Source organism: Prionailurus bengalensis, chromosome C1 (assembly GCF_016509475.1).
Source record: "Prionailurus bengalensis isolate Pbe53 chromosome C1, Fcat_Pben_1.1_paternal_pri, whole genome shotgun sequence".
Lineage (NCBI taxonomy): Eukaryota > Metazoa > Chordata > Mammalia > Carnivora > Felidae > Prionailurus > Prionailurus bengalensis.
Genome location: NC_057345.1, coordinates 151,453,916 through 151,465,949, shown reverse-complemented (window position 1 = coordinate 151,465,949; position 12,034 = coordinate 151,453,916). Strand labels below are relative to the sequence as shown.

The window sequence follows — 12,034 nt, the reverse complement described above, 5'->3', positions numbered from 1 at the left end:
GGGCATCTGCAAACTTACCAGCAAGTATTCTGCCCCTATTTGTAACGACATTATGACTTTTCTGTTAAATAGTAAGAAAGTAACATTCCCCATTTATTTTTGGAGGGATAAAGCAGCTTATGTCTCCTTTTTTACTTTTATTGGCTACTATCCATTATTGAATGGAAAGAGTAGTTATTACCAATCCAAATATCTTTGTCTTTATTAAAAATAAACAATACACAACATTTTATTCCTGTTTATTGAAAAGTAACACACATTTGTTATGATAACATTATTTGTTATTATAACACTTGTTGCAAAAGGAACACTTAAGTATTTGTCAAATAAGTCTAGAACAAGAGTAAAATAAAATGTTAAGAAAAAAATTAATCATTGCACACTAGTATTAGATAAAGGAGTTATCACAGAAATTAGCACTCCACAAATTCTCCCTTAAGAGTTTGTCATCTAACTGGGAAGATGAAACACATACATGAAATAACAGATTCTCAAACAACATATTTTTAAGTTCAAAAAAGAATACAGAGGACACATGAGGCGATTAAGTATCAGAAACCAAGGAGAAGTTATTGAACCAAACTTAAGTTTTTCACTTACTGCAAAGGTTTGCAGTGGTCACTGAGATACAATATAGCTCAATCTGTGGTCAATAAAACCTTATTTCACGTCCAGAAATTTCCCCAGCATGGATTTGGATTTCCAGCATGGATATATAATTTATTGCATCTAATGCTTAAGAAAAATTACTTTGGTATTTAAATTTGCTGCAACTTCTACTAAGGCAAAAAAAGAAAAAAATTCTACTAAGGCAATTACCATTGCCTACATTTTGCAGGTAAAACTGCAGTACCTACCTACATACTACCTCAGCTCACTTCTGACACTTTCATATGCCTTAATGTTGTTATTGCTCATTTCAGAATACATTAGGGAATTCTAGAGGCTATCTAGAATGCTTATAAAAGTATGGACACAGCTTTGGAAGGGTCAAATTCAGAGAGGCTCAGTCCTCTTAGAATGGATTACACAGCTCTTACAAAAATGAAGAATCATAAAGAAACATGCTGACAGTAAATGAACCTGAGAAATATTCAACACTAATAAAAGTAAAAACAGCTGATGTCTACACAAGGATGCAATACAGAATCACAAAATGATTCCAGTTTTCTAACAGGAGAAAGTTTATTAGTAGAAGCCATAATAGATCTACTCAAGGAATTTGGGTAAAAGTGCCTCCACACTGAAAATACCATGAAATCCCAAACAAAACTTTCTTTCACCAAATACAGACTACTTTAAATGAAGGAGACAAACTCACTGCCAGTGATATGGAAATGAGGGAAAGCTGGTAACTAAAAAAAAGGGTTATAAAAATATTCTCGGGTCTACAAACCAGCCCCAACAGAAGGCAAAATAATAACAATAATAATAATAAATAAAAATTAAAAAAAAAAATATTCCCAGGGGTGCCTGGCTGGCTCAGTCAGAAGAGCATGCAAGTCTTGATCTCAGGGTTGTGGGTTCAAGCCCCACACTGGGTGTAGAGATTACTAAGAAAATAAATAAACTTTAGGAAAAAAAATTCCCAAAATTTGGTCATTAAACAACATATTACATAAAAGTCTCAGGAAAAGAACAACACATAGTTATCACTTTTGTGAATGGAGGACTGGAAAGATAATCAGTGCAGAACTCAAAAAATGGCAAAAGTTTCTTCTTCAGCTAAAAGCAGAATAAATACTTTGAGACAAAAAAAAAAAATCTATCTACAGACTGTTTGCCCAACAGCACGAAGGTAAATATAGTATTAAAAGTGAAAACAAATTTAGTTTTAATAGGAATGTAAGAAACCGTATATACCAAATTTAAAAAACAAGAGATATTACATATTAATTCACCCATGTATCATAACTACTATAAGGAATCCATCAGTTTTAAAATTGTACATACAAACATTCTATGGGTCAGTTTTCTCAATGTTGCCAAGAGGATGCCATGTTTACTTTTTCATGTGCTACTTCTAAAATCTACATTGTAAACCCAGAAATATGACATTTTGAGTCCTTTTTTTTTTTTTTACTAAAAGGCAAGATTGACAATTCTCACATACACTCAAATTTTAAATTAAAAAGTAGAAAATTCTTATTCCTAGGAGAAAATAATTAAGATAATAGAAAATGTTCTCCACATGTTATTTACTGTTGCAATACAACAACCGGCAATAAGGTAAGCTTCTTACCATAAGGTTATCTGTGAGACAATTTCTTGGGAGTGATTTCTTTCTCTTTGGGTAACTAGAGAAAGACATGTAGTTTACACACAAAAAAAATACTAAAGGTCTATATATACTAACCTGGCCCAGTCCAGGCATACCTCCTCCAAGTCTAAGAAGTCTGTCCATATTTCTAGGAAACAGAAACAAAGGAAAACGTTCCTAAGCACAAAAGTGTTTACTCAATTGCTATCTATATAATTCACCTTCAGTCACTCAGTATGTCAAAAATATTGGTGGTAATTACAACACAACATCAGACTTCCTGTTAATTAACACCACATATTAATTCAAGAAGCTGTCTTCCATGCTAATTAACAGACCTTACTTTACTGCTTTGGTTTTGGGTTATCCCCGATTTTAAAGACAAGCAATCTTAGCATACTTTCAAAACTTTGCTATCATTAAGTTAATTATATTTCCTCATTGTTATCTAATAAAGTACCCAAATGAGGAAAAAGTGCCTGAAATGCTTATCATATGTATGATTGAATTTCCTTCAATTTGTCCAGAGTATACAAATAAAAATCCTCACTTTTAAATTAAATTTTAACATCCTCATTAGTAAGTTCTGTGCTAATTAACTTACAGCTTGTCAGTTATCATCAAAACTACATGTGAAAGACATTGTGAGCAGATTATGGATCTCTGAATTAGCATCAAAGCCTTTTTTAAAACGAACTCATTATACTAAAAGAAATATTATAAAGTAAACATTAAATGCATGAAGATAGTGTTCTAGAACCTACGCAGACATTTTGCATTATTTCAGATGTTGTGTAGACATATACCTTTTTCACTGAGGAAATTCAACTGCTGTCTCAATTATAATTTTAGAGTTAATCAATACAAAGATTAATTTTATCAATCTAGAATAACTATAGAAGACATTCTTATAAGCTTGAAAAACTCAGAAGAAATCAAAGAAATAGCAAGAGTACCAATATGACCTCAAATGAAAAAAAAGAGTAACCAAATGATAAAAAATTAATATCAGTACAGCTAAATGTTGTTAAATGTTAAACATGGCAATGAAGCACTTCTTCTACTTGAAAACCGCTAGTGCCTTAAAATTTCCTTTTCTTTCTAAATATATGCTTTAGTGGGGCGCCTGGGTGGCTCAGTCGGTTAAGCGTCCGACTTCAACTCAGGTCACGATCTCGCGGTCCAGGAGTTCAAGCCCCGCGTCGGGCTCTGGGCTGATGGCTTGGAGCCTGGAGCCTGCTTCAAATTCTGTCTCCCTCTCTCTCTGCCCCTCCCCTGTTCACGCTCTGTCTCTCTCTGTCTCAAAAATAAATAAACGTTAAAAAAAAAATTTTTTTTTTAATAAAAAAATTTTTAAAAAATAAATGTATGCTTTAGAAAATGGTATTACAATTTATATTCTATATTAAATGCTAACAAATTAGTCATCTGTTCATGTTATTTTACTAGTTAGAACTGCTATACAAACTAAAACTTAATAATATACTCAAGATCATTACAGCCTAATCATTTTTGCTGAATCTTGCTAACAATTTACTTCTATATTTAACAATGTTAATACTCTAAACTTTACTCAAGTCCACATATAGGAAACTTGCACAAATGATATAGGCATGGAATCTTCACAAAGTGAATACTCTCCCATAACCACCACCTAGATAAAGAAACATTATCAGCACCTAAAAACACCTGTCATGCCCCTTTTTCGAGTCCCTACCACCACGCAAAGATAGAATTCCAACTTCTAATGGCATAAACTAGTTGTTTTTGAATTTTATATAAACAATTTATAAACAACTTTATATCAACAAGTCTGTGAGATTCACAATGGATAAATTCACTTAAAAAAAAGAAAGGCACACAAGAAAACTTGATAGTCCAGATAAAATTTCTGCTTTACAACGTTAACACATCCTCCTAATAGCAACATTTACAAACAAAATCTCCATCAAATTCTCATTAAAATTCCTCAACTCAAATATAGCATTCAATACATGGCACTTTTTAAAGTCTATAAACGGGGGGTGGGGGGAACGTGAATATTTTAAAATATTAAAGACATTTCTCTAGAATATATTACCAAAGGAAAAAATTCTTTTGTACCACTTCTAGCTTATAAACTTAAAGAAGAAATGGTAAGAAAACTAATAACATACAGTATACTTTAGACATTATATACATTCCAGGCCAAAGTCGATTCCCAGCTGTGTTCAGTTTATCTATTTCCCCTGTGTTGTTTCTGATGACTTTACACAGACTCCAGATGCTGTGAATATACATGAGCGATGTGGGGAGCAGAGGGAAAGAAAATCTGGCAGGTCAAATTTGTGTTTTTAGCAAAATTAGATGTCTCAGCAAACAGGAAAAAATATTTAACAAACTAAAACAGTTTAGATAACATAATGAGATTTAATAAAAATATTAACATTTGGAAATGAAATACATTGATAAAGGTTCTAAATCACACTACTTTTTAAAAAAATTTTAATGTTTATGTACTTATCTAAGAGTTTATAGAAAGCAAATAAGAACAAAAATGCTAGTTATCTAAATGACTTTCATGAGCTCTTAAATCTGGTCATCTATCACTTATTTATAATTTGATGTATGTTAAAAAAAAAGGATACATTTTCTGTTTTAGATACATTTTCATATATCATATCCTAAAAACAGTAGGCAAAAATTATATACATTCTTAATTCTCACCTGGTCAGCAACTACAATTCTTGTGGTGTTAAGCTCCAATTCGTTGTTTGACAAATTTCTTCTTAAGCTCCTGCTAATACTGACAGGTATAACTTTTCCCAAGTACTTTTTTTCTCTCTCTCTCCTAGAAAAGTAAATAAGATAAGATATGATTACTTTGAGAACTATGGAGGAAAATATGCCAAGAGCTTTAAACGAAGCAAAATTCCTAAAATTGAAATACTCAAAATTGATTTTTAATCACCAACTTCAGAAGAATATGGAAGAAATCGCATCCCAGAGAGCTACAGAGCAAAGGATTGACCCCACATCCAAATTTTGTTCCTAAGTTTCTTTTTTGAGCAGTTTTAGTTATATGTAAGGATTGACATTTTATGACTTTTAGTCTTTCTAGAGGTGTTTCAAAGACCAGAGAAAACTTACTCATATTTTTAAATAGAACATTCTATTGTGCAATTACTATATAGGTCCACTGCACATTACATACAAACCTATGATGTACTATGGAATCTTAGTAATGTTATTTTTCCTGTATTTCAAAGTTTGCTATTTCATTATCATAGGAATTTGTTTGTCATTTCTTAGTCAATTATTCCCAACTACACCAAAAAGACTAAAAAAAAAACCAAAAAACAAAAAAAAACCAAGAAAATGGAAGAATAAGAATTATCCAAAATGATGCAATAGTGAAATACATTATTGCTATTGCTTCATCCTTCACTTCTTATTGTGCTGTCCAAAACATTTACCACTTTTCAAAAACACATAAAGGACAAGAGACATCACCTTTGTAGTCTTTTTAGCTTTCATTTGAGCACAGCTAAGAAGTCAGAACTTTGCATATTATACTCATAATGTCCAAGAGAAAACTGACAGAAAAAAAGTTTTGCAATTATTAGAGAATCACAAGGTGAATGTAAAAACAGGTAACATTCTAGTCTCTAACAATAACAATAAAACTGGTGGTATAAGCCAGGGTTTCTTCAGCACTATTGACAGTTAGAACCAAATTTCTTGTTACAGGGGGCTGTCTTGTGCATTACAGGATGTTTTGCAGCATCCCTGGCCTCTACCCATTAGGTACCGTTAATACGTACCAAGTCGTGATAATCAAAAATGTCCCCAGACATTGCCAAATGTCTGCTGGAAGGGCAAAAATCACTCCCAGTTCAGAACCACTGATATAAACAAAATCTCAGGCTATACATCTTCAAATGACAATACCCTAGATCTTCTCAATCTTAAGAACCAATCATCGCTGGAAACAGTTTGGGAACTCTTCAAAAAGTTCAACAAAGAATGATCATATGACCCAGCAATTCCACTCCTAGGTATATATCCAAAAGAACTGAAAATAGGTATTCAAAACAAACTCTTGTACATGCAGATTTATAGCATCACTATTCACAACAGCCCAACGATGGAATCAACCCAAATGTCCATCAAAAGATGGAAGGATAAACAAATTCACATGATGGAATATATGGAATATTATTAAGCTATAAAAAGGAATGTAGTACCATCACGTTATATTATGAATGAACCTCAAAACATTATGCTATATAAAAGAAGCCATGCACAAAGGTCACAAACTATATGATTTCATTTATATTAAATATCCCAAATATATGAATCCATAGAAAAGGAATGCAGATTAGTGATTGCCAGAGGTTGCAGGAAAGGTGTAAAATGGAGAAACTGCTTAAGGGGTAAGAGATTTTACTTCAGAATGATGGAATTGTTTTGGAACTAGATAGAGATGGGGTAGTTACACAACACTGTGAATGATTTTGGCTCAGGTCATGATCTCACGGTTGCTAAGTTCCAGCCCCACATCAGGCTCTGTGCTGATAGTGCTGAGCCAGCTTGGGATTCTCTCTTGCCCTCTGTCTCTGACCCTCCCCTGCTCACTCTCTCTCTCAAAAATAAATAAACATTAAAAAAACTTTTTTTTAAGTAGATCAATGAGTGAACAATATTTCTAAGACTAAAAAAGAAAAACTTTCTCATCCAGTTGGGAATTCAACAAGAAGGACTTCATTACAGACTATTTTACAACAAGAACCTGTTTTGCTAAGAGATGTATAATGATGTTGATGAAGCTCATATGTGGACAAATGCTTAAGTGTCCACAAAGATGAACAAAAGTAAACAGATAATGTAGAATGAAAAAAATCATTGGACTAACTCTATTGGTGTTTATAAATCTAAAAGCAAAAAACATTTTGTGAGCAGAGATGATAGCCATCCTCTCTTCAATAAAATTATGAGCTATCAATGTTTTCAAAAGTATTGCAATTGGGAAATGGAAAAGTTCCAGAAATGGATGGTGGTGACAGCTGCACAACGTGAATGTACTTAAAGCCACTATACATCTAAAAATGATTAAAATGATAAATTTTATGTTATGCATACTTTATATGAGGGTTAACATCTATGACTCTGTGTTACAAGTGCCAGGACTCAAATCTTGTTTCTAATACTTACTAGCTCTGTGTCCTGGGGTCAGTTACCTCCCTGAGACTCAGCTTCCTTATCTGCAAAATGGGAATAAGGACAGCATCCACCTTATACAGTTGTTTGGATTAAAGAAGACAATGGACATAAACAACACTTAACATAATGCTTGACATATAGTGAGTAAACAAGGAGTGCTAGCAGCTCTCCTCAGCACCACTTTCCTTAGTATAGCTACAGTTCATACAACAAAGATTTTTCTTCCCACATGCTTTACCACTTACTGAATTTCAAAACAATAGGTACATTTCACAGTACTAAATGAATTACACTGGAGAAGAGGGACTTGAATTTTGCAGATTTTAGCAAAAGGGTTTATAAAATTAAAGTGTTAAACTATAACATAAAAGACAATACTTCCAATTCTTCAAAATAAAAGCCAAACAGGGGCGCCTGGATGGCTTAGTTAAGCGTCAGACTTCTGTGCTGATAGCTCAGAGCCTGGAGCCTGCTTCAGATTCTGTGTCTCCCTCACTCTGCCCGTCCCTCTCTCTCTCTCAAAAATAAGGAAGGAAGGAAGGAAGGAAGGAAGGAAGGAAGGAAGGAAGGAAGGAAGGAAGGAAAGGCCGGCCATAGAAAACTCCTATGGATCTAAACCAAGTTTTTACACCTACCAAAAAGCAGAGGACCCCAAGAGCTCATTCACGATATGATTAACTTTACTTAAAACATTATCAGATAATATGAACAAAGCGTTTAGCTGTAACTAATATGTCATATATAATGTTTACAATCCAAATTGGTAACAATACAAAATAAGTATCAGTACTTTCAAAAGGTTGTACATCAAAAGTTGATGATTTTCGGGGCACCTAGGTGGCTCAGTGGGTTGGGCATACGACTTTGGCTCAGGTCATGATCTCAGTTAGTGGGTTCAAGCCCCACATCGGGCTCTGAGCTGACAGCTCAGAGCCTGGTGAATGCTTCAGATTCTGTGTCTCCCTCTCTCTCTGCCCCCGCCCCCTGCTCATGTTCTGTCTCTCTCGCTCTCAAAAATAAATAAACATTTAAAAATTTTTTTAATTTTTTTTTTAAAAGTTGATGATTTTCTACTTCTTCATCTCCCTAAGTTAGTATCTGGTTAGAACCTGACACAGTTAGATTGTTTTCCTGATGGAATTAAAATAAATCAATTCTCAAATAATTATAGGAAATGTATGGAACTATGAATAACTCTAAAAACAGATCCTTCAAAACTATCTTAATCCGGATTTGGAATGTGGCAATTTTTTAACTCTTCAATCTTTTCACAAGGGACAAGGGACACCATTTTCCTAGTAATTCATAAAATTCAACAAATCATGAAGGCCTTAGTTGTTCGAGTTTATCATTGTTTCTTAGTTCAATTTTCATTTTTTACTCCCCAATCCATGCTACAGTTACATTACTTTTCAGACTGATGCTAAATCCTTTACTCCATATTTGTGATCTCACTGTATTTCTAATTCCTCTACTCTGATTTGTGGAAAGTAATTGGAAATGTTTTTTACTTTCTTAAAGGCTTTCTTCAGGGGAAGAAACAGAGTCAATATTAAACTTTTAATTATATAAATAGGATTTTGAAAGCAAGATTTTTCCATTTTAGAACAGTAAAGATGGAACTGTTACAAATATCTTTTCTTGTGCTGTCTCCTAATTACAACTTTCAATTAAACATTCATTAAATACAAGTTTCCCTCTCTTATCCAAAAGCAGAATGTTCCTATGAAAATCTTCCTAAGTGGAAATGGTATAAATCGAAGAAAACAGTTACCATTTAGTAAAAGCGAAAATCCTCTTCAGATTTCTATCTGTTAGCAAAAATGGGTATAATGCAGGTCTTCTGTAAAAGTGAAGTGGGGTAAAGCTAACTTTCAGATAGCAGGGAAAACTTGTACTACTTTGTGCATAAAGTGATACAGAAATAGAGCCACTAAGAAACTCAGTTACCTTTCACTGAAAGAATTTATACTCTATCTGGGGAGGCATGATATAAACCCATAAAAAAATACATATAGTGAAAGGCAGCAGGGTAGAGCCAGAAAGGCTCTGAAGGCTATCATACCTCAATTTGAATCTGGGCTTTATGACCTACTCTCCGTACGATCTGTAAAAAGTTACCTTCTTCTCGTCTCTAGACTTCATCCATAAAATGGGGTAATAATCTACCTCTTGCAAATCAGTGTAAGAAAAAATACAAAGCACCTCTTATAGTGCCTGGAACATTTATAAGGTACTCAATAATTACTGCTATTGTTATGATCATCTTAGAGCCAGAAGCGATTATTTAATCCAATTCTCATTTTACAGATGGGGACACCAAAATATCACGAAGCAGGATATGAATGTCAAAGGAGTGCAACAAACTGGGTATATGACAAGTTCATTAGTAATAAATCATGTGAATTTTCAGGTCAGACTTTCAGAAGTGGACACTGAATTATGAAATGAACACTCTATACAATGGAAAACAAAAGCACAATCTCTTGTTACTGATAATCAAACATAGGTTGTCAACCTACATACTAAAAACAAGGTTTACATCACAAGCATAAAAATAAACGCAAAAATAAGCTTTACATTAAAACAGCAAAATATTATTTACCAAGCAACCCTGAGGAGAAAAAACAATCTCCCAAAGTCAACAGGTGAGGCTTCATTGAAAGATGACTTCAAAACTGTTTTCTGACAATATCCAGGGTTTTCACTAAGTATCACTTCACTGAACACAACTTAACTGTAGTTAATGTCCCACTTCTGTTAAATTTGTTTAAAACATATAAACTTTAAATGAGCCAGTTGCTAGCCTTACTGGACAAAACAAGAAAGCCACCATTGTGTTAATTATCTCCACTAACATTGTATTCAGTTCTTTTTTGTTATTTCGACATTATAGTGGCTGACTTATTCCTTTACTCATAAACATTAACTTAGTGATAAAAAACATATTTTTGTAGCAATAAAAAAAAAACTTACACCTTAGAACTGCATTTCTATGCTAATTTTTAAGGCTTCTTCCCTGCCTTTCCCATGAATCTTTATCAACTTTTAAGTTACCATTTTTTATTTCAAGACTTTTTCATTCGGTCACCAAATTTACATTCCAACTCTTCCGAAAAGTTTACATTTTTTTCTTCTCTTGACAGACACAAAAGTACGTCCCAAGGAAAAGTTCCAAGAGGTAACACAGAGCAGATTTCTACTTTACTGAAAACAGGAAATGCTACCTATTCACCAACAACTACTCAATTAGGACAAATTGAAAGTAAGCTAAAAAGCATAGCCGAAAAACCACACTTGCTTTGGAAAGTTTCAAGGCTAAACACCAGTGCATCTCTGGGGTTTTTGTCCGCTTTTTAAAGGGAGCTGAAATCTTAACACTAAGAAAAAAAGGGGTCAAGGCCCATGGGTAGCACAAGTGATAAAGCAAGCATGCCTTCACTGAAAAAGTTAATTTAATTCTCTCCCCCTTGTTTCCTCTGCCTTCTTTGAAGTTTTTCAACACCGGAGTAACTATCAATAGAGCACACACACACACACACAGAGGCCATACACAAGGATTCTCCTGGTGTCGGGAGAAGAGGGTCCCCCAAATGTGATGAATTCAGCGAAGCAGAAACTCCTGGAAGAAGGAGACTACATCCAGAGAGGCCCGAATAACCGGCGAGGAGTACGAAGGAGCCTGGACTCCTCCCTCAGGGCCCAGGCCTCCAGCGGCAACCCGGCTGGGCAACGTGACTCAGGAAGGCGCGGGGCCGGCGGCGGCCTAGCTCGGCTGCCTCCGCGGACCTCCGGGGCCCTGCCTTCCCCGTCTTACCTGAAAGCGGGCGGGGACGGGAGGCCGCGGTCTGGATTCTCGTCTCCCACCTGCGGTGACGCGGAGGCGGCGAAGACGGCAGCAGCTGCAGCGGCGACTCAGACTCCGCCGGGCTCTGGCTCCGCGAACCGGCGATGAATCAGCCCGATTCCATTCAAAAGAGTCGCCCGGGCCTCCGCGGCGAAGCACTTCCGGGTTCACTCCTCTGCTTCGGCTTCCGTTCCCCCGACGGCCAATTGGAGACGGCTCGGGAGTTCGGCGGGCGTCCCGGAGGCCTGCGCCACCCGGACGGCGCGGGCAACCCCGCTTCTCCAGGCGAGGCTGGGAGGGCGGGACGGAAGTTAGCGCCGGCGCTGCTCCCGCCCCTCAGACATTCACCCTTTTCTCCCCCCCACCTTTTTCTCCTCTCCTCTTCGCGTCCAGGCCGCGGTCGAGCTTTGGGACGCCCGCCTACCGGGCCCAGGAGGTGACGGGCTAGGAAATGTAACTACCGGGTTGCAGAAACCAGAACCCCTTTCGTTTGGGTGTTCACCACAGTCCTACTCAAAAACTGAAAGGTTCGTTTGAACTCGGTCATCTGAGAAGCAGAAAAGGGAGGGGTGTAAAGAGAGGGGAAATCGGTCAGGGGTTCTTTTCCACACTGCAGTCTGCCCGCCTCCTTGTTTTCGCCGCTTTCCAGGGATTGGATTTCAAGGAAAACCAACGTTTCCCAAATGTTAAATCCACCTATTTTAAGCCCAATTTACAGGGCTCAA

At 36.0% G+C, this 12,034-nt stretch overlaps 1 protein-coding gene across 2 annotated transcripts in view; it reads right to left on the bottom strand.

The window, feature by feature from the left end:
- Window positions 1–11,620, bottom strand: part of PSMD14 (proteasome 26S subunit, non-ATPase 14) — a 97,960-nt gene extending 86,340 nt beyond the window's left edge. The window contains exons 1-4 of one of the 2 annotated variants that reach the window (XM_043576892.1): window positions 11,280–11,556; window positions 7,454–7,503; window positions 4,967–5,090; window positions 2,357–2,408 (exon numbers count right to left, since the gene is read on the bottom strand). In XM_043576892.1, coding sequence (XP_043432827.1) covers window positions 2,357–2,404 — 48 coding nt within the window. In that variant the 5' untranslated portion in view covers window positions 2,405–2,408; window positions 4,967–5,090; window positions 7,454–7,503; window positions 11,280–11,556. Of the gene's footprint in view, window positions 1–2,356; window positions 2,409–4,966; window positions 5,091–7,453; window positions 7,504–11,279 lie in introns of both variants that reach the window. The other variant, XM_043576891.1, reaches the window with a different exon arrangement.
- Between the last annotated feature and the right edge of the window lie 414 nt (window positions 11,621–12,034).